The following is a 23,263-nucleotide window of genomic DNA, read 5'->3' as shown; positions in this document are numbered from 1 at the left end:
AGTGGGTAACTTCAATTTTACAGATAGGAAAATGAGACTGCAGGATTGAAGAGAATTTGAATTCTTAGAAACACTCAGAATTTTTTTCCCCATCTCAGAAGAGTAACTAATGTAGAGATACACAATGAAAAGCTTTTCAAAAGGTGAAATTCTCAGAAAACTTAGTTTTATTTTTGGGTCATTTCTATGTATGGATAGCCAAAGCCATTTGCTTTTAAAGTAAGAGCAAATTAATGACATTCATGATTATTTAGAGCAGAACAGTGAATGAACTCTTTCATGAAAGAAAGAAAACATATTCAGAGTCATTACTTTCCAGCTCATTTAAAAACACAATTGTTCATTGTGTTTCTCAGGATGGTGACTCCATAGCCACACAAAACACCAACATTACATCCATGGATTCAAACTTTCATAGTGAACAAGAGAAATCATTTCCCCAGCTCTCTCCACCTGTAAAATTATCTCTGTACTGACCTTGAACCTCAAAATTAGCAGCATTCTTTCCCAAGAGTACTTATAAAGTTTCTAGACATCTCTTTCAGTTCCAGTGTTCTCTGATTCTATTATTCCATCCCCTGCTATATAGAGGGATCAAAATCTGTGATGGAAGAGGAGGGTGAAGGTGGCCAGTGAATAAGCAAAATGGTACCAGTCTGGGAGTCAGAAACTCAAAGTTTTGTTCTTCTTCTGTAGCTAACTGGCTTGGTGATCTTAAATTAATTCACCACTTTAGGCTGGCTTCTACATCTATAAAATGAGCATCTTGACCAAAAGCAAAAAACAAACAAACAAAAAAAACCTAAGCTTCCTTCTAGCTCCAAATATTTAAGAATTCCTCTGGCTCCAGTTTACCTTGTGTTTGCCCTGGTCTTGTGTTTTCATGGACTTTGAGTTGTGTTTTACAAGAAGGTTTTGTCTTCTAGGTCTCCTTGCATGTATGTATGATTTAGTCCACGGCCTAGCACCCCTTTTTTGTCCTCCCAACAACAATAGTCAACAGCCATTCATTCCTTGTTTATTGAGAGCCAACCCAGTACCAGAAACTGGGATTGGCACTGGGATTCAGGGACCAGGCAGCCCAAAGCTTAGAAAGCAGCTCCATTAACAAAAAGGATGTACTCCAGCAACCCCCCAGCCCTGAGGGAAGTTTGAGCTGAACAGAGAATTGCCGTCCTTACAGTATGGCGGCAGAGGGAGGAGCCTCCCAAGTTTGTGAGGGACCAAGGCAGGAGAAACCATGACTTTCCCCAGTAACTTCCGTGTGCCTTCCCTCAGATTCGAGAGGAACTCTTTTTTTCTCCAGAGAATTCGTTATTTTTTATTTTATTGAAGTATAGTTCATTTATAATCTTGTATTCATTTCTGCTATACAGCAAGTGATTCACTTATACATACATACATATGCATTCTTTTTCACATTCTTTCCCATTATGGTTTATCATAGGATATTAAATACAGTTCCCTGTGCTATACAGTAGGACCTTGTTGTTTAAGAAAATTCATTATTGGGAATTCCCTGACTAGGCAGTGGTTAGAACTCTGCCTTTTCACTGCTAAGGGCCTGGGGTCAATTCCTGGTCAGGGAACTAAGATCCTGCAAACCTCAATGCATGGCCAAAAAAAGAAAAAATTAATTATTAAGGTACCTCAGTCTGTGGCCTGTGCAGGTGTCTGGACACTGGCCTGGTGACATCGGGGGCCAGAAAACTCCATCCTCTGATCATGCTCAGCGCCTCCACTTTGGATTTGTTTTGTTTTGTTTTGTTTTGCTATTTATTTTATTGGAATATAATTATTTTACAATGTTGTATTAGTTCCTGCTGTACAGTGAAGTAAATCAGTTACATGTAGGTGTTTGTAACTGAGATGCACCCAAGAAGAATACCCATCACCTCACCTCTTTCCCTAACTCCAGTTACCTTCCCCCACATCTAAGACCATCCTGCTTGTACCGTAAGTACCCCAACCCCTTCACCTTTAGGGAGGCAGTTCTGAGACTCGTCCTCAATTCTCCTTGCCTGGCTGCCTTGTAATAAACTCTTTCTGAGCTGTTTAAAAAAAAAAAGATACCTCAGTTTTAAATCCAAACTAAAATTTAAATGATTTTCTCAAAACTAAGAACTAAAATTGCCCTCAGGACTTTGATTTGGGTGACGATCAGTCATTTTTACGACCAGGCCTGTGTGATGCTCAGTTGAGGACACTAATCCACTGCACTTTCAGCCGGCGCTTTCTGGACGTCTGTGGCCAGGTGCGGTCTTCATACGAAGCCCAGCATGCCGCCATGCGACTTCACACCTGAAAGATACCAGGTAAGCGTCGAGGGTTTAGGCGAACTCCAGTGAGACCCTTCTTCTCGGGAGGGCTAAGGTAGCTGTTTCCTCAAGAAAGACCCACAGACGGCCCTGCCTGCCACTGAGCCATCTCAGATATCACAGCCTTCAAGTCAGTGGGAGCATCCAAACTCTCTTACTCCACTCAGTGGTATTGTATGAAGTGTGTGTGTGTGTGTGTGTGTGTGTGTGTGTGTGTGTGTATGTGTGTGTGTGAGAGAGAGAGGCAGAGATGGGGAGACAAAGCAGAGGGAGACAGAGAGTACAAGGAAGAGACTGTCCATGACCATATATGTATCACAGGGATACAGGTATACATGCACACACACAAAGAAATACATAGACCACACATGTGATGGCACACATTTCATTCCATCTCATCTGTCAGTGCCTGATCTGACCTTCCTGAGTCCGCCATCAGAAAGTGTCAACTTCTCATTTTGCAGTCACGCAATAAATATTGGACTCGTTCTCTCTCCTTTCCTCTCTTTCTCTCTCGCTCTTTCTCTTTCTCTCTCCACCCCCCCTTCATTCTACATGATATTCATAAGTTAGAAACCGTAGAATCGATAAAGTCAGGAGGGACCCACAGAGAAGAGAACGATAGGACAGAAGCTTTATAATTAAAGACATAAACACTACAAGCACTCTAGTTTTTTATTCTCAAAAAAAAAAAAAATTAGAGGAAAAAAACAAGATACTTCAGACATTTATTTCAGTCTCTCTTTTCACAGCTAAAATCAACTCAAAGCCAAGGCTTTCTATGGAAAGGTAGAAAATTCCAGCCTCCTTCTTCAGGTTTGATGTAGAAAAGGATTAAAGGGCCACATGAATCATTTCCTCCACTTGCGAGGAAGGCTCTGGGTGTGTCTTTCAAGGAGGTCCCTGGGCAAATAGCCGCGCTGGTGAGCGAGGTCGGTGGGGAGTTCAGGTGCTGCTCTGTGGACCTGCTGTTGATCTGTAAGCAATGTGGGGATAAAGACGATGCTGAGCACTTAACTCTTGTCTACTTTCAGTCCCTGGCCTATAGCCGAGTCCTGGAGATCCATAAGCAACATCTCTCTCCTGTGCTCACAGCCTATTTCCCGGAGCCCCTGTTGCTCCACCAGGGACACATGGAGTGGCTCTTTGATCATGAGGGAAACAGATACCTGGATTTCTTTTCTGGGATTGTCACTGTCAGTGTTGGTCACTGCCACCCGTGAGTATCCTTAAAATACCTGGATTTTTCACTCCAAGAGAAGATATGGAAAACAGGCTAATGATCATGTTAGTGACTCAGAACCTTGATGAAAAGCTCTGTCTCTTCAGGCATGGCAGTTTGTGGCTAACATGCTCCTTCCTATTTTCTGGCTAACAAAACAACAACAAAAAAATCTTCGCACCATGCTTTGCCTTTTCTTAACAATGCAAGGTTTTGTCACCGTCATGGTACATGCACTGGAATATGTACCATGAGTGTTTCTCCTCAATAGTAGCTACAGCTTTTCAAAGAGAGGGCATGCACAGCAGAAAAGGCAGTGAAAGTGAAAGTGTTAGTCACTCAGTTGTGTCTGACTCTGTACAACCACGTGGACTATAGCCCGCCAGGCTTCTCTGTCCATGGAATTCTCCAGGCAAGAATACTAGAGTGGGTAGCCATTCCCTTCTCCAGGAGATCTTCCCAACCCAGGGACCGAACCTGGGTCTCCTGCATTGCAGGCAAATTCTTTACCACTGAGCCACCAGGGAAGCTGAGAGAAGGAGGGAAGAAGAGGAAAGGACAGAGAAGAAGGGAAAGCCCAGTATTCTGAGTACACAGGGCAGGTGTGGGGTGGATAAGAGATGATGAGAGATGAGAAATCACTTCTAATCCAACTCGTCTTTATCAACTCTGTGCAATGGAGGAGGAAAGAAAGTATGATAAGAAGACGATGTAACCAGAGCTGAAATTTTACTCCAGAAATGGATGACTGCATTAATCTTGAGATTTTCTATGATTCTGATCATCAGCCCACATGCGGGTGCCCTGGGCAGGACCCTCTGTGGTCCTTTTTGTTTGAGTGCAGCCATCTCATTTTAAGATCTATTCTGGCTTGCCTTTAATAATCTGATCAATAAAACTCATAGTACATGGGGCAAAAATAAAGTAGCAAGTCTAAATAAGGTGTGGACCCTTCTGTGCAAGAGAGGGTGAAAGGTCTTTTCCATGAGCACCTATCAGGCCATGAGGAGGAGTTATACTCCCAGGTCCAGCCCTCACCTGTTCCTCCCTCAGCTGTCTGCATCTTCAGGAGGAACTAGTCCCAAATGAAGGGCTTCCCAGGTGGTGCTAGCGGTAAAGAACCCGTCTGCCAATGCAGGAGATGAAACAGATACAGGTTCAATCCCTGGGTCAGAAAGATCCCCTGAAGTAGGAAATGACAGCCCACTCCAGTATTCTTGCCTGCAGAATCCCATGGATGGAGGAGCCTGGCGGTCTATGGTCCATAGAGTCACAAAGAGTCAGACATGACTGAAGCAACACAGTACATACACACAGTAGCCTGCCACATTCTGAGGAGTGTGAAAAATAAATTTCAGATACAGTTTAAAACATAAGATAAACATGCATGAAAGAAATAAAGAAAAAATGAAGTAGAGAACATTTTTAAACAGTCACACTGAATCCTCCCAATTACGTGCAACATGGTGTCTGTGAATGAACCCCTCCCACTGGCTCCCATGACCTTGGTGCATCTCCTGGTTGCCCCCTGCCCATTCACCTCATCCCTCTGACCTCCTAACTCTGGGTATTTCAGGCTCTTACCTGAGCCCTCCCCTCTCCTCTCTATACTCCCTTCTTCTCTTGTTATTTCCTCCATAGAATTGGTCTCACCCCATCTCCCCACCTCTTCCCACATAGTTGCTACATTTCAGCAACCTCACCCAACTGTTCAGCCTCAGCTCCTCACCAAGCTATGATGACATGTCTAAGACACCCAACGTGGGCAGTAAGATGCCCCATGTCTCCTTCAGCCTCCAGGATATCCCCTGCCCATGATACTCTACCATTAGCTGAAAATCGACATTACCAAGACCAACTCCACTGTGCTTCCCACAAAACTGTTTCTAGTCACATATTCATTTATTCAAGGAGCACATATGAGCCACCTCCTCTGGGTAAGTCCTTGCTAGGAGCTGAGTAGTTAAGACAAGACTGGTTGTGCTTCTCAACCAACCCTGGGGTTTCCCTCAATATCACAGGGAAGAATACTAAAGTCATCTTGGACTCTTTTCTGCCTTTCACTCTATATAACCAACCTGATCCCAAGATCTAGTTTCCCTCCACTGAAATGCCTTTCCCTACTAACCCCTCTCAGAAATTCCCAGACTCCTAGTTCTGCTCCCCCCACACGTGGAAGGCTACCAAGCCTTCCAGGTAACTGGCCTCATCAATTCCGGTCTTCCCTCCTACCTCCATGTGGCTCTCAGATTTATTTTGCTAAGTAATGCTTTTGTCAAGTGTCTCTTCCACTTAAGAGTTTATTAATAATCCACAATTTTCTGAAGTGAGTTCTGTGGGACACTGATCACAGGAGAAGTTCATTGTTAAACGGTTCCATTAGAAAATAAGGTTGGGAAACACTTTAAACTCCATCTCCCTCCTGGGGAGACACAGGGCAAGTGAGCCTATTAAAGGTACTGATTGATAAGTCCTGCAGTAAAGAATTTGATCTGGTATTCCTCAAAATTGTTTAACCACTGAACTGATTTTTTTTTTTTTCTTGGTGTGTCAATTATTGATAACAGACTTCAGCAGTTGCTCTTTTTGGATCAAGTTCAAACACCTTGGCCTGTCTTTTCAAGGCATTCCAAGTCAGGTCTCACATATTTATGTACTTTTAGTTCCTACTATCCCTCAACGTGAGACTTTGGATACTTCATAGAATGTGATAACAGACTGTTCATCAACACGGACCACTACTAAGACCCAAATCTTGGAATCTTCTTTAAAGGAAAAGTTGTTGATCTTATAAACATGTGTTTGATTGAGCTATAATTCTTTAGAATAAAATGGAAAGACACCCAGGCTTACACGTAGTCTTCTCTATTTTCCAAACTCTTTAAAGCGTAGTTAATAAGAAAATCTAGTTAGAAGAGATTATAACTTCAAAATTCCTTCTTCTCTAGGAATTTATCTTTTAAAATCCCCAGCAGTCAATCATTTAGTCTCCTTTTGAACACTTCTCTTGGTCGGGAATTCATTACCTTTTGAAGCAATACATTCCATTACCAGATACCTCTGGCAGCTAAAGAAGCTCTTTCTTGTGTTTGGATGAAATCTGCCTCTTGAAACTCTTTGATAAATACCCATAGGTTTGAATTCAATGGTCATTGTTGTGTGGGGAGGGACATGCCCGCTGGCAGTGTGGGTAACTCTGCTCTTCCGTTTATCCAGGAAAGTAAATGCAGCAGCACAAAAGCAGCTGGGCCGCCTGTGGCATACAAGTTCTGTCTTCTTCCACCCTCTGATCCACGAATATGCAGAGAAGCTTTCAGCACTTCTTCCTGAGCCTCTGAAGGTCTGATGCTCATAACTCAAAGGGACAGGATCTGCTGATCCCAGGGAAGCTGGACGGGGAAATGAGAGTATGGGCGGGGAATCTGGTCTGTGCACTGAACATCTAAAGTGAGTGCACAAATAGCCATGTCTGAGAGCACTCAAGGAGAAGAAAGAAATCGATGAATTACTGCTAAAACCAGTTGACATTCACTTCATCAGCTCCAAGTGGCTGCCTCTCCTTGATCATTCTTCTTACCATATCTTTGCAGACATCACTTAAGGGGTGCCCCAGCGTTCCTGACACTCTCCTCTGTGTTACTCAGGAAGTTTTCATCTCTTGGCTCCACAGTCCCTCTGCCAAGTCATTGGCATTTCTTCTTTAACAAAGAGTGAAGCCACTTTTTTAGAAAATTGATATACCGTTAAATTCGTTTGGTCTGAGATGTACTTTGATATTTTTGCTAAATGGGATATTTTTCTGCATCTGAAATGATTGAATTTTTTAACTGGATTGAGAAGTTAAAATGTTGGCCAAAATTTGCATTTCGGGATTCAATGAGTTAATATCTCTGTAAAACAGTGCAACATACCTGGTGTCAGCTATGATTATTATTTTACCATATTATCTAAGTACCCTATTTCCTATACGATCTACAAGAGATGAAGAAATCTGAAATAGCTGTAACCTAAGTTCAGGGCAGGACTCCAAACTCTTGGTTACCTCAGCCAGGAACTCCAACATTGGATCCATCGAATTTGGATGGTGTTGCATGCTTATGCGTGCTCAGTCATGTCCGACTCTTTGTGACCTCATGGACTGTAACCCACCAGGCCCCTCTGTCCAAAGAATTTTCCAGGCAAGAATATTGGAATGGGTTGCCATTTCCTACTCTAGGGGATCTTCCCGACCCAGGGATCGGACTGTGTCTGTTCCATCTCCTGCACTGGCAGGCAGATTTTTTACCAACTGCACCACCTAAGAAGTCCCTTAGATGGTGTTATCTAGCCTTAAATTTCATTTGATGGATCCTACTCTAAACCCTAAAATCAGGTTAGGAAGGATCCAGTGCCCTTCAGTGCTCCCCTTTCCTTCAACCAGGATGAGCTGCACCTTTTGTTTGCTTCCTCACTATTTTTTAACATTCACAAACGCAGAACAGACAGGCTGGGATATCACCTGGGGGCCTCTGGGCCAAGCCTTCAGAGTCAAGCAGGATGATTCAGTTTCAAGAGCCAAGAGACCAAGTTCTCAGACTCCCTTGGCTGCTAACCACTGTACACCTCAGCAAGCCTCTCCATCTCAGCACTTTGAAGAGCATCAAGTAATTCTAATGGAAGCCTGGAATGTTTCACAATTTGGACAATCCCTTCCCTGGTGGCTCAGAGGTTAAAGCGTCTGCCTCCAATGCGGGAGACCTGGGTTCGATCCCTGGGTCGGGAAGATCCCCTGGAGAAGGAAATGGCAAACCACTCCAGTATTCTTGCCTGGAGAATCCCATGGACGGAGGAGCCTGGTAGGCTACAGTCCACGGGGTCGCAAAGAGTCAGACACGACTGAGCGACTTCCCTTAGCCATTGTTGTATCTCTAATGCTCAGCAGCTGTTCAATGAAGAGCTATAGAATCAATAATTAAATGATGGGACTCCATGGGGTCGCAAAGAGTCAGACACGACTGAGTGACTGAACTGACTGGTATGAAGGGAACTCTTCTTAATAATCAGAGGTTGGGATACACCCTTTCACAATTTCAAATGAATTGAATAATCTGTGTCTTAAGACCATGTGTATTTTTTTCCTCCAGGTCGTTTTCTTGGTGAACAGTGGTTCAGAAGCCAATGACCTAGCCATGCTGATGGCCAGAGCACACTCAAACAGCACAGACATCATCTCTTTCAGGTAATCACATCTTGGAATATTCATTTTAACACCAACTGACCCCAATATTAAATGTTAATATAGCCTAGAGCAGGAGGGAGACTTTCACAGGGGAGTTTCTCTAATGTCACATTTTAGGGTAGCACCCATCAAATGAATTTTATGGCTGGATAACACCACACAAATTGGCCTGATCCATGTAGAGGTCCCTGGCTGAGGTAACTAATAAAGAGTTTGGAAGCCTAGTTATGTCATAGATTCTCTATGAAATTAAAAAGAAAGCTACAAGGCAGCTTTTTAACTTTAAAGATGTGGTATAGAAACTAACACAACATTGTTAATTGTTAGCTGTGTGTTAAGTCGCTTCTGTCATGTCTGACTCTTTGCAATCCCATGGACTGTACCCCACCAGGCTCCTCTGTCCATGGGATTTCCCAGGCAAGAATGTTGGAGTGGGCTGCCATTCCTTCCTCCAGGGGATCTTCCTGACTCAGGGATCGGACACACGTCTCTTATGTCTCTTGCATTGGCAGGTGTGTTCTTTACTACTATCACCACCCGGTATGCTCCAATATAAAATACAAATTTAAAAAAATTAAATTAAAAGTAAAAAGAGATTTTGTATTGACTGCACCCTATGCCAGATAGTGAAAGACTGGTCTGCACCCCCAGAAGCTTTGCCATGTGACACTGGACTCACTTTCATCTCTGCTTATGATAAGAAGCTATATACTTATTTCATAGTGCCAGTTGTACCATTTTTCACCTTTTTTTCTAAACTCAGAGTTTGGTTCAGTTCAGTTGCTCAGTTGTGTCCGACTCTTTGCAACCCCATGGACTGCAGCATGCCAGGCTTCCCTGTCCATCACCAACTCCTAGAGCTTGTTCAAACTCATGTTCATTGAGTTAGTGATGCCATCCAACCATCTCATCCTTTGTCATCCCCTTCTCCTCCTGCCTTCAATCTTTCCCAGCATCAAGTTCTTTTCCAATGAGTCAGTTCTTTGCATCAGGTGGCCAAAGTATTGGAGTTTCAGCTTCGGCATCAGTCCTTCCAATGAATATTCAGGACTGATCTCCTTTAGGATTGACCGGTTTGATCTCCTTACTGTCTCGAGAGTCTTCTCCAGCACCACAGTTCAAAAGCATCAGTTCTTCAGTACCCTGGCTAACCCTGTATATTTCTGCCCCTTTGGATGACTTTTGAGAATCAGTAATTTAATACATTAATTATATTTATTTATTTATTTGGTGGTGCTGGGTCTTCGCTGCTGTGCAGGCTTTTCTCTAGTTGTTGTGAGCAGGGGCTACTCTCTAGTTGTGGTATGTGGGCTTCTCATTGCAGTGGCTTCTTTTGTTGAGAAGCACAGGCTCTAGGGCATATGGGCTTGGTAGTTGCGGTTCCTGGGCTCTAGAGCACAGGCTCTGTAGTTGCAGCACACAGAATTTGTTGCTCCTCAGCATATGAGATCTTCCTGGATTAGGGATTAAACTCATGTCTCCTGCATTGGCAGGCTGATTCTTTACCACTGAGCCACCAGAGAAGTCCCAATATTAATTAGAAATATTTGATGGCTTTATTAGTATTATAAATGATACCAAAAAACTAACAATTTTGTTTGCATTTGCCTCTATTGGATAATTTTACATAGGAAGTTTACACAGACTCATAATAATGTTTATGTAAAAGATAGGTATGACATAGTAAAAGTGGATGGAGTGAAGAAATAGTCCCATTCTCCCACTATTCTGGCCATGACTTCTATCTAAATCCAAGAGAAGACTTGATTTCTAGTAGGTTTGATTACAAAGGGACACCTAATATTACACATTCCAGGTAAAACATGCATGCAGGGACTACAGGCATGAACATTTGCCATCAAAGAAATACAGCGATAAAGAATTGTGATTTTTTTATACCTAAATAAACATTCTAGAATATGTTCAGCTCAGTTCAGTTCAGTCGCTCAGTCGTGTCCGACTCTTTGTGATCCCATGAACCGCAGCACGCCAGGCCTCCCTGTCCATCACCAACTCCCGGGGTCCACCCAAACTCATGCCCATTGAGTGGGTGATGCCATCTAACCATCTCATCCTCTGTTGTCCCCTTCTCCTCCTGCCTTCAATCTTTCCCAGCATCAGGGTCTTTTTCAAATGAGTCAGCTCTTCGCATGAGGTGGCCAAAGTATTGGAGTTTCAGCTTCAACATCAGTCCTTCCAATGAACACCCAGGACTGATCTCCTTTAGGATGGACTGGTTGGATCTCCTTGCAGTTCAAGGGATTCTCAAGAGTCTTCGCCAACACCACAGCTCAAAAACATCAATTCTTTGGCGCTCAGCTTTCTTTTATAGTCCAACTCTCACATCCATACATGACTACTGAAAAAACCATAGCCCTGACTAGACGGGCCTTTGTTGGCAAAGTAAAGTCTCTGCTTTTTAATATGCTGGCTAGGTTGGTCATAACTTTCCTTCCAAGGAGTAAGCGTCATTTAATTTTATGGCTGCAAGCACCATCAGCAGTGATTTTGGAGCCCAGAAAAATAAAGCCAGCCACTGTTTCCACTGTTTCCCCATCTATTTGGCATGAAGTGATAGGACTAGATGCCATGATCTTAGTTTTCTCAATGTTGAGCTTTAAGCCAACTTTTTCACTCTCCTCTTTCACTTTCATCAAGACGCTCTTTAGTTCTTCTTCACTTTCTGCCATAAGGGTGGTGTCATCTACATATCTGAGGTTATTGATATTTCTCCCAGCAATCTTGATTCCAGCTTGTGCTTCCTCCAGCCCAGTGTTTCTCATGATGTACTCTGCATATAAGTTAAATAAATAGGGTGACAATATACAGCCTTGATGTACTTTTCCTATTTGGAACCAGTCTGTTGTTCCATGTGCAGTTCTAACTGTTGCTTCCTGACCTGCATACAGGTTTCTCAAGAGGCAGGTCAGGTGGTCTGCTATTCCCATCTCTTTCAGAATTTTCCACACTTTATTGTGATTCACACAGTCAAAGGCTTTGGCAATAAAGCAGAAATAGATGTTTTTCAGGAACTCTCTTGCTTTTTCGATGATCCAGCGGATGTTGGCAATTTGATCTCTGGTTCCTCTGCCTTTTCTAAAACCAGCTTGAACATCTAGAATATGTATGTCCAGATAAATAATGATCTATTCAGAGCAGTCTACATGTTTGTGTTTCTGCTTTCAGGATATACAACCATTCCTTCGAATAGTCTCAAGAGTCCTAAATCCTTTTTGAAGGGTGATTTTGATTTGGGAAGTTGTCCAAACTTATTTGAAACCAAGAGATTAGGATAATTTGTAATAAATATGACTGTTTCAGTTTCCAGAAATAAAGCTCGTGTTTCTTCTATGCTGACTAGGATGGCTTATGAGGCACTTGAAGAAAAGTCCCCCCAAATGTCAAGCAACAGCCACGTCACAGGAACAAATACTCAGCTTCTCAAAGAGACTACTTTGCAGACTCTTTGAATATATCATTTCTCGTATGTTGCTAAAAGACGAGTCTCATTGCTTAGAGGAACAGAGTAGGGCAGGTCTAAGGTCAGAGCTCTCGGACAGATGGCCTCCAAAATTCCTTTCACGATTCTAATCTGTGATGCTAGTAGAAAACATAAATAGGTAAATTCATTTGACACAGGCTTAGAAGATTTCTTTGAGATCATTGAGGTTGTACATCAGTGGTATTCTTTTTCATCTCCATAGCTTTCATGGATTTTCTTTTTTGTCCAACCCAATGTTCCACAGGCCAGTGATCAAATGAAAGCACACTTAACCCAGTCCCTCCACTCTTTTCTGTCTGCAGAGGAGCCTACCATGGATGCAGTCCTTACACACTTGGCTTGACAAATGTAGGCATCTATAAGATGGACCTCCCTCATGGGATGGGCTGCCAACCAGTAAGTTCTGAGATTTTTGCTTTATTTCTCTAAAGACTCCTAGGTGTATGGAATCATTGATCAGATTTTTCCAGTCATTAGGACTAGAAACTAATATGAAGCCTGTGATTAATCAAGGCCTCAATTTGACTTAATCAAATGAAAGACCATTTAAAGAAGACATTTCTTAGAAAGACCTTCAGAGTCTGAGTAATACTTAATATTAGAGATGTTTTTACATTTTGTTTTGTTTTTAAGTAAAATCGAGTCAGTTACAAATAAATGCATTGAAATAAGTTCCCAGTGCCTTGAATGCGTATAATTTCCATATAGTCATCCTTGTACTCACTTCTGTTCTCACCCACTGTACCCACCTTTTCAGCATCAGAGTCAGATACCTAATTATTCTCATTCTTTCAGATGCCCTTACCCACCAAACTCTTGAGCCAATTGTTTCCAGGCAGACACAGAAATCAGTTTCCTTTGTAGAGTGCCCTCATAACTGATTTCCAAGAAAAAATTATCTCTTCAAAACAAAATGTCAAGTTTTTCTCCTAAGTGGGAGAAGAGTAAGGAAGGAATCTTGGTGTCAAGTTAAGAAGCCCTCTTGCCTTGATTGGCACCATATGTTGCCCCAAATTGACTGTCTTGTGTTCATGCCTTGCCAAACCCCCTCTTTTGTCATTTGCAGACAATGTGTCCAGATATATTCCGTGGCCCTTGGGGAGGAAGCCACTGCCGAGATTCTCCAGTGCAAACAATTAGGAAATGCAGCTGTGCACCAGGTCCAACTGGGCGGGGAGGGAGGCACATGGGGGAAGGTCAGGAGCGGGAAGGAATGAGGAGAAAGGCAAACTGGAAAAAGTAGGAAAGGGAAAAGTCAAGGCAAATACAACGAGGAAGTCACTCCTCATTGAGACAACTCTCATAGCCAATGACATTTCCGCATCTCACACTTATCAGACCTAAGCCAGCAACACACTGCGCTGCATTAGAGGCGCTCTCTCAGCTCTCCTAGCAATGGTTCTGCTACCAATTTAATAGGAAAACAAGGTTGGGGGGATTATTCACCAGTTCCCAATGGAGGAAGGGGAAAGAACACTTTAAGAAATTTCGAAACTCCAGTCAAGAAGTTCCCCAGGGACTCAGAATACCAGCCAAGGAGAGTGTTTGTCAAAACAGAAGGCGGTTCCTGAAGGCTGCTGACACATCCTCAAAAACTGTAAAGACATCTTCACCAGGAAAACTGTTATTCATCAAATGCATTGTTACTTACATTCTTTACCTCCTCCTCACATGAGGGAGAGAAGGCCTGGAAGCAGCCTGAGTTCTGGGTTTGTCAGCAAGCCCCACCCCACGCTTGTCATCACAGGGCAGGACCCTCTAGGTGGCTGCTCCCAAATAGCGCTGGCGGAAAGCACGAAGTTCTCCTGCCGAGAAATCTTTAATGAAACAGTGTGAGTCACCAGGCTGAGAAGAAGAAGGTAAATGGAAGCCTTAAAAATCAGCTTTGAAAGTAAGAAAATTCACAGTCGCCTTAAAATTCAGATGGGATAATGGTGAAGGTGGGAGGCTGACAGCATGAGCTTTAGAACAAGATGTTATAGTCACAGAACTTAAAACCACGAGGAAGTTTTAAACTTCCCTCAAACTCTCCCTCTGAAAGATGAAGCTCCTGTTTCTCATCTGTGAAATGTAGACAGCGGTATCTGCCCCCATGGCCCCTTATCCCAGGCCTTCATGAGATCGAGGAAGAGAACTTTTAGAAATATTTTTTTAAGGGGGATGCCTTTTTAAAAAATCTTTGGGCTGTACCACACAGCATATGGGATCTTAGTTCCCTGACCAAGGATCGAACTCACAGCACCTGCATTGGCAGCATGGAGTCTTAACCACTGGAACACCAAGAAGGTCCCAGGAAGAGAGCTTTTGTAGAGACTGTACTGGCAGACAGTAGCAATGCCAAGGGCTACTATGCCTGCACCATGTGGCACCAAAAACTAAAATCAGTTGGATGAGCCTCACAGACGTCCATCTAGCTGCAAGCGCATCAGCGCAGAGACTTGGAGGAAGGAGACATGGTCCTTCCCTTTCCTCCTGGCTCGGTGTCCCTCTCTCTTCATCCTCTGCCTCCTCCCTCTTTTCAGCCTTCTCCTCTCTGTCAGGCCAGCTTGAAAATACAAGGACCTCAGGGTCATCTCTCTAGTGGTCTCCTGAGGCTAAGTGATAGTGACAGACAGACATTTCTGCCTCTCGGAACTGTGGTCTTCGGCACATCTGAAGTCAGCTGTTTTCTTCACTCATATCTTCAAGAGACAAGACTAATACCCTATCTTTATACAAGAAGTGACATCAGCCCCCTCTAGTGCTATTAGGCTTGAGAAGAGTTGGCTCTTTGCTATAAAAAGGCATATTGATATATCTTTATAAATATATCCCAACATATAAATTACTTGGAGTAGAGAAGTTTCCAGTTCTTAGCTCCTCTTAGAGTTCACTCACTGAACACATAAAGGTGCCAGGTTTGACAGGGGGCATTTTTTTCACCTCAGCAGGATGTCACCATTCCCTTCATCGGCCTGGGCAAGAATCCACTTCTGAGCCTATGTAGATATGTGCGTGGTAGAGTTCATTCTCTCCTCCACCCCCTCCTCAGGATGTTTTCTTTCCAACTGTTCATTTCAGTCCCTGAATGTCAGATATATTCTGTGATGAAAAGCACCTCTCAACCCAGTGCCCACACAGTGTTCCTAACCTCATACTGATCACATCATTTCTCTTTCTCCATTTGCAACACAAGGTCCCTTTTCCTTAAAAATTGTTCTTTCTTGGCTCCTCACTCTTGCTTAACTCTTTCTATGTGTGCATGTGAGCTAAGTCACTTCAGTCGTGTCCAACTCTTTGCCACCCCATGAACTGTAGCCCACCAGGCTCCTCTGTCCATGGGATTCTCCAGGCAAGAATACTGGAGAGGGTTGCCATGTCTTCCTCCAGGGGATCTTCCCAACCTAGGGATGGGACCCACATCTCTTATGTCTCTTGCACTGGGAGGCAGGCTCTTTACCACTAGTGCCACCTGGGAAGCCCAAATCTTTCTATCCCACTAGATAAAATGAAAACACTTCCCTCTTTATGCCATTGCTTGGATAACATCCAGGAGATAACATCCAGGAGATAACATCTCCACCTGCTTGATATTGTCATGATGACATCACTACACCAGGTCTCTCTCCAGAGATGGTCTGATCTGAAGTTACAGCAATGAACCAACGAAGGAAAAAGCCAGTGACAACTGATGATTCACTTTGCTGAACTTGTGGGCAGTGGAGGAAAAATTTATGAAAGGTCTAGCACAGGTTCAAGCAAAATCTTCTTTATGGTTTATTTTGTCCAAATTTAAGCCATTAGGGTTGATTTTGCTCCACACTTGGATTTCTCAAGTGACAAATGGTCTTACTAAATTCCCAAATTATATCCTTTGAACATATGTATAATTCATCCTCTAAGGTCATCCTTGGTTGTTTTCTTTTCCTTTCTGAATAAAAATAGAAAATTTCAATCTCCAGGGGCACAGATTCATTTGTCTACTATATCCTGCCCATTAAACAACATAAATGATGCTAATAAGTGTACTTTCTGGTTTTGATATACCTTTCATTAATTCCTTCTTCAAACCCCGAGCCCTCGATTCCAGTTCACCAAAGATCAGGGAACTCTGTTGAGCGAGCTTTTCCAAACATCGCATGTAGCCTCAAAGTATGTTTGGGGCCAGGTCATGTTTTTCTCACTTTTTAAGAGCTGAAGTATAAACTATATTTATGCTTCACTTTTGATAGTGATGACTGAAGATTTCTATTCCTTATCTCTAGCCTTCAGGAGACAGGATCACATCCATGCCTCTAAGCAAGCATCGTGATGGTAGATGGTGACTTGCCTCCCTGACTGCTTTCACCAGAGACCCCCATCACACCCATATCTCCCTCTGCCTCTCTTCTGCTATCCATGGATATGGGTTTAGATTCAGAGATTATGTGGTGCTTTCCACCAAATTACAGGTGTGAATAAAAATTCTGAAGGTTCTCATATGTGGACACACTAGTTCTGGGACGTTTGCTATTCCAGAGGGGAATGCTTTTTCTCCCCTGAGTCAGTGGATGAAAGTTACATGACTGTAGTACTTTCCTCTTTAGAATTCTCATTGTTCTATAAACATATTTGTTGGTGGTGTTGTTCAGTCACCAGTCGTGTCTAACTCTTTACAACCCCATGGACTGCAGCATGCCAGGCTTCCCTGTCATTTACCATTTCCCAGAGTTTGCTCAAACTCATGTCCATCGAGTCAGTGATGCCATCCAGTCATCTCATCCTCTGTCGTCCCCTTCTCCTCCTGCTTTCAATCTTTCCCAGCATCAGGGTCTTTTCCAATGAGTTGGCTGTTTGCATCAGGCGGCCGAAATATTGGAGTCAGTATATAAACATACTTACTAACCATAAAGACTGAGATACTTTGTAGCTTTAAAATAGTATATCAGATTAAGTGGCAATACAAGGTAAACAGTTATTTCCAAATAAATCAAATCCACATAGCAATTACATCTGAATTAAATCTACCATGTCGAGAGAATTGGCTTCCTTAGGTGAAACAGCCATCTATACCAGACTCAATGATGCTCTGGGGTGATTCTTCCCCAGATGGAAATGGCTGAAGTGGTTTGTTTCCACCTTTGTGGCTAGACTAGTCTTGCTGCTCAAAACAAAGCACAAGTTGTTCTGATAATGTTTCCCTTTCAGAAACCTGTATCCCCATATCCTGGTTTACTGTGTCTTGAGGGACTCTAGTCAATTTACTCTCCTGGTTTCTTTTTTTCTATGTTTCCCCCCCCATTCTTCTGGATGCCTTTCTCACGTCTTCAAATATTGTTTTTGTTTTGTTTGTTTGTTTATTGCAGACTGCTGTCAAGCTAAAGACCAGTATATCGAACAATTCAAAGATACTCTGAGCACTTCTGTGGCCAAATCAATTGCTGGATTTTTTGCAGAGCCAATTCAAGTAAGTGTGTTAACCTTAAACATTAATTGAACTCAGTTGTAAATTATCAATTTTAACTCATACATTCTAGTGACTTCCAAACTATTTAAGTGATCACTGTTATGTCCTTCTATGTCATTCTCTTCATCCCCTTGAAAAAAAGAAGGCCTCTGCTTTTCAACTGATCTTTAAAAATCCATCTTCTGTACTCCCAGACTGAACAGAGAGATAGATGAAGCTATTGAACTCGTAAATCTGTAAAAATAGAAAACCCCAGCAGTTTTCAGTTGCTTATTACCCACACTGTCAGGGTGAGCCATTCTGTAATCTTACTAAATCCCCTTATCTATTTTTCTCTACTCTCAGGAAAGACTACATTTGCAACCATTTCCCAGAACACATGGCATTAAGAGGAATAGCTCTTCTTTTCACCCATAGTTGAAACATTTCTAGAAACTGTTTCAAAAATTGCTAGTATCACTAATGCTAATATTGATCATGATCTGTTTTCAGGTTTTTTTTTAATACTTTCAAGGCCCTGTGCTGTTATTCTAGGTCTTCTTGGTTTGGTCTTTTGCAGGGGGTGAATGGCACTGTTCAGTACCCGAAGGGGTTTCTAAAGGAAGCCTTCGAGCTGGTGCGCGAGCGGGGAGGCGTGTGCATCGCGGATGAAGTGAGTGGCCACGGAGTAGGTGTGATGGAGTTAGGACAGGAAAGCATGGGGAGAAACCTCTAAACCCTCCTCTGCAGTCCAGGCAGAAAGCATCTACTTGCAGATTCCAAGATGAGGGTAGCAGTTAATGAATCTTTGACTCATTGACTGACTAGTTCGTTACTAGATTAGAACTTCAACATTCCAATTGAAGTCTATCAGATAAATTAATAGGCCTAGGATGTTGCCATTCCTCAACATACTTTTAAAATGCCTATTTGAATTCAGCTTAAACTTAGTTTCCCAACCTCCCAACCAAGTCTTCATCTTAACTTTTGCCAAAGTAGTATTAGTCAGTCTGGCAGCATTCATCTTACCTTAGTAACAAAATCTGTTTGGAAACCACACTTAGAAAAAAAAAGTCCAGCCTCTGAGAAGAGGGCCATACTCACAGATATTTGAAAAGTAGTTCCAAGATCTCCTCTGGCAGAACAGAGGTTGGGGATCCCACCTCCATGATAGGGGCTGTGGCTTTGATCCCTGGTCAAGGAACTAAGATTCCACATGCCATGTGGTACAGCCAAACAAAAATTGAATTGAATTGGGAAAAAAGTGAACTGAAGTTCAAGATAGTTAATTTTCCTGTTAAGATCATGCAGTTAGTAGGGACAGAGCCAGAACTCACACCCAGACTCAAAGGCCACACTAACCACTGGGAAACCTGCCTTTCAAGAATGACAGAACAGTGGTGTAGAAAGACCAAGGGTGGCAGGAAAGGAGGGAACAGAAGAAAATCCTGAGGGCAGAGCCAGTGCTGCACCCAGGGATCCTACATGCTTTCTTAATTAGCTAACCTTGGCTTTCCCTTCTATAAAATGAGGAATTTGGAATATAAAATAAGGGCTTCCCAAGGTGGCACGAGTGGTAAAGAAGCCGCCTGCCAATGCAGGAGACATAAGAGATGCAGGTTCAATCCCTGGGTTGGGAAGATACCCTGGAGAAAGGCATGGCAACCCATTCCAGTATTCTTTCCTGGAGAACTCCATGGACAGAGGAACCTGGGGGGCTACAGTCCATGGGGTTGCAAAGAGTCAGACACAACTGAAATGACTTAGCATGGGGCCATATTGGGCTATCAGTCTTTCCTGGTCTGGCATGGGCTGGATTTAAGTTTGAAATTGACTGCTTTTAGGCAAGGCATCCACATACATAGTTCTCATTCCAGTTCATAGAGGTGGACCTAGCCTGCTTCTCTCATGGCTACATGCTTCTTATCTCCTAAGACATTTGAGTTTATGAACCTTAGAATGAGTCATCTCTGTTCAACTGAAAGAGCCTATGGAACTGATACCTCCTAGATGACCCACATGGTTTATGGCCCTACATAATTTCATGTATTGTCTAAGCAATCTGATTTTTTTACCATTTATTTATGGTACTTAGATGAAATAAAAAATGAAAATAGACAGGCAAGTTGGATGGATTTGCCATGAGCTCTTCTTACATCCTCTCTTTTGGGCAAATTCATCAGCTTGTGTTCAGGGACTCATAACTAGGAGACTCAGCATTCGAGCCCAGGTCTGTCTGACAGTCACATCTAAGATCTTCTCCTGTGTTGCTCACTCTCATCTAATTGTAACCCCCAAATCTGCCTTTGCAACGGCACCTTGGAGAGAGCCAAAAAATAATAAAACAGTCTAAGAAGGACCCTTACACTCTCAAGAGCATTTCAGAATCAGCTTCAAGTGCCTACACCTCTATCCCAGAAGTGCCATGTGTATGTGTAGAGAGAGAGAGAGAGACAGTCCAAGAGACTGAGAACCAGAAGGGTATCAAGGAACCGTCACCAAAAAAGGCTCTGGCAGAAATTTGCATGGGGATATTTGTGTGCCTTTATTCAGTTAGGCACTTCTGCCACATTTTTATTCATTCTACAAACACTTGGTGTCTACTTTTATCAGGCACTCTGCTAGATATTATGGATAAAGAGAAAAATGAGATACAGTCTGTTATTAGACATGTGGTTGTATGCTTGCTAAACACTTCAGTCATGTCCGACTCTTTGCAACCCTATGGACTGTAGCCTGCCAGGCTCCTCTGTTCATGGGATTCTCCAGGAAAGAATACTGGAGTGGGTTGCCATTTCCTCCTCCAGGGAATCTTCCCGACCCAGGGATCTAAACCACGTCTGTGTCTTCTGCATTGGCAGGCGGGTTCTTTACTACAAGCGCAACCTGGGAAACCCTATTAGACATGTACTCTGGTGATAATAGTCCAAGGTGAGAGGTTCTGATGGCAGCCTAGGTGCCTTGTAAGAAAATCTTCCTAGCCCAGATAGTGAGGAAACCATGTTTTGAAGAACAAGAGGAGTTAGCGAGAGACAGAAGCAGGGAAAGGGTCTTCTAGGAAGAGGAAACAGCACAAACAGAACAACTGCGGTCAACTTAGTTCCATCCTGAGTTAACCAGCTTTACTGAGTCCTCCTCATGACTGATTGAAGAAAAGGACACCACAGAGAAGAGGGCAACCAGCCTGTCTGGGCTGAATGGCAGACACCCCAGTGCCAATCTGCATGCTATAATTACTGCTTCATCCAGCATGGGGCAGACGCAGCCTTCCCACTGCTGCTGCTGCTGCTAAGTCATTTCAGTCGTGTCCAACTCTGTGTGACCCCGTAGACGGCAGCCCACCAGGCTCCTCTGTCCCTGGGATTCTCCAGGCAAGAACACTGGAATAGGTTGCCATTTCCTTCTCCAATGCATGAAGGTGAAAGTGAAGTTGCTCAGTCATGTCTGACTCTTAACAACCCCATGGACGGCAGCATACCAGGCTCCTCCGTCCATGGGATTTTCCAGGCAACAGTACTGGAGAGGGGTGCCATTGCCTTCTCCAGCCTTCCCACAGAGGGTCCTTATTAAGGATTGCTAATCACAACAACCTTTTTCACATGCACTATTTATATAACCCTCACCACAACCCTGTGATGTATTGCTATTAAGTGTTTCCACTCAACAGAGCTAACATAGGTCCAAAGGAGTTGAGAAACATGTCTAGAGTCACACAACACTAGCAAATGGCTTTTGGTGCCTAAAAGCTCAGGCACGGTGCTTTGTCCATCATAGTACAAGGATAGTGGTGATGACGATATTAAGGAGGAGAAGATAGAAGAGAAGGAAAGAGACCAGAGAGTCAGGAAAACCAGCATTTCTCAGAAGTTTCCCGGTAATTTCGGATTTGTTTCCATCAGGTGCAGACAGGATTTGGAAGGCTGGGCTCTCACTTCTGGGGCTTCCAAACACACGATGTCCTGCCAGATATTGTCACCATGGCTAAAGGGATTGGGAATGGCTTTCCCATGGCAGCAGTTGTGACAACGCCAGGTAGGAACCATGGGCAGTTTGTGTCTGCTTCTGGGCCCCCTGCATCCCCAGTCGTAGAAAACATATCTATTGTACCTAGTGTGAGCTGAGGACCGTCATGGGAACTACACGTGCATTTCCCAAGTAATGTTAAAGGGAAACAGTCTGTCTGCCAGATTGTGGAAGAGATGGAAGAAAACCAGCCCTTTTTGCTCTTTGCTGTAGGGAAGACCAATTCTCCCAGCCTCACAGTGAGATATAGGGTTCTACTACATTGACAAGGTCTAGGCAAATGTGCCACAAAAACAAAACCAACACAAGAGATCCGTGTTAACCAACCTGAAGCCAGTCCTAAAGTTTCCAAGGAGTCATATTCTTGAAGAACACTCCAACTTAGTCTTGCCACCCCAATAAGCTATAGACTTAGCCTCCAGAGTGATAGTTTTCTCTTCTGATTATCAACAACTAAATACAATACAATCCCACTTAGCTAGAACAGTCTATAAAATGAACATTGGAATTAATTATATTACCCACTTTAGTGAAGTTTTACAGAGAATACTTTTACAAACCACTTATTATTGAAACTCTTAAGATTATTTCATTTATTTTTCCCACCAATAGTAAGCACACTTGACAAACTCCAAAGGATGATTAAGTGCCTTGTAATATTTCAGTGCTTTTATCAAATGAGGAAAGATACGAAAATGTGGATGTTGAAGGTGAATGATAATGAACCGAATATATATTTTCACCCTCAAACCATCTGGAGATTGTTATGAAATCCTTGCTATGAGAGTTTTTAAAAATATTTCCTCCTTAGTCCCAAGAGTGGAATACAGAAAAAAGGCTAACTAATGAGGATTCATGTAAGTTCCCATAAATTAAGTTTTAAAGTACTTTTCAATTCACACAACACGTTGAAGATTTTATTAGCCAACTTCTCATGGAGTAAATAAGCAATTTTTCCTTATCTATTGTATTCATCAGCTTGGTCTACCATAACAAGATATCGCAGGCTGGGTGGCTTAAACAACAGACATTTATTTTCCCACAGTTCTAGAGGCTAAAGTCCAAGGTCAGGGTAAGAGCCCAGTTGAGTTCTGGTAAGATCTCTCTTGCAGATGAGCCAGAGGGTCATCTGGAGTCCTTTTCTGGAGTGAGAAAGGGCTCTGGTCTCTCTTCTTATGAGGGCACCAATCCTATTGGATTAGGGCTCCACCCTTATGACCTTAGTTGCCCCTAGGGAGTCACATTGGGGGTTAGGGCTTCAACATATGAGTTGGGGGTGTCTGAGGGGAGAGACAGTCCCATCCATAACATCACTATCTGGTGAGTGATGAATGAATCGGATGCCATGAAATATATTAAACACCTTTCTACAACATGAAAGTAAATATAATTCAAATGGCATGATGAGAAATTATAGATGTGTCATTCTTTATCCACCTTTTATTTTCTCCCCCTAGAGATCGCCAAGTCCTTAAGCAAGAGACTGCTTCACTTCAATACCTTCGGAGGGAACCCCATGGCTTGCGCCATTGGTTCAGCCGTGCTTGAGGTACGTTCCAGCAGCTGTGTCAACATC

At 43.0% G+C, this 23,263-nt stretch overlaps 1 protein-coding gene across 4 annotated transcripts in view; it reads left to right on the top strand.

Annotated features, from left to right (window-relative positions):
* The window catches only part of AGXT2 (alanine--glyoxylate aminotransferase 2), a 41,851-nt gene that overhangs the window by 5,385 nt on the left and 13,203 nt on the right, over window positions 1–23,263 (top strand). For 2 of the 4 annotated variants that reach the window (XM_081520508.1, XM_081520506.1), the window contains exons 2-11: window positions 2,227–2,315; window positions 3,353–3,537; window positions 6,757–6,880; window positions 8,664–8,758; window positions 12,563–12,656; window positions 13,327–13,420; window positions 17,585–17,685; window positions 18,245–18,337; window positions 21,564–21,696; window positions 23,145–23,236. In XM_081520508.1, the coding sequence (XP_081376634.1) occupies window positions 2,227–2,315; window positions 3,353–3,537; window positions 6,757–6,880; window positions 8,664–8,758; window positions 12,563–12,656; window positions 13,327–13,420; window positions 17,585–17,685; window positions 18,245–18,337; window positions 21,564–21,696; window positions 23,145–23,236 (1,100 nt within the window). Of the gene's footprint in view, window positions 1–2,226; window positions 2,316–3,352; window positions 3,538–6,756; window positions 6,881–8,663; window positions 8,759–12,562; window positions 12,657–13,326; window positions 13,421–17,584; window positions 17,686–18,244; window positions 18,338–21,563; window positions 21,697–23,144; window positions 23,237–23,263 lie in introns of those variants that run through there. The other 2 variants (XM_081520509.1, XM_081520510.1) reach the window with 2 other exon arrangements.

This window comes from Giraffa tippelskirchi, chromosome 8 (genome assembly GCF_054371585.1).
Source record: "Giraffa tippelskirchi isolate mGirTip1 chromosome 8, T2T-mGirTip1v1.2.pri, whole genome shotgun sequence".
In the NCBI taxonomy this organism is placed as follows: domain Eukaryota; kingdom Metazoa; phylum Chordata; class Mammalia; order Artiodactyla; family Giraffidae; genus Giraffa; species Giraffa tippelskirchi.
The sequence above is the reverse complement of the archived record's forward strand: the minus strand, read 5'-3'. Positions and strand labels throughout refer to the sequence as shown.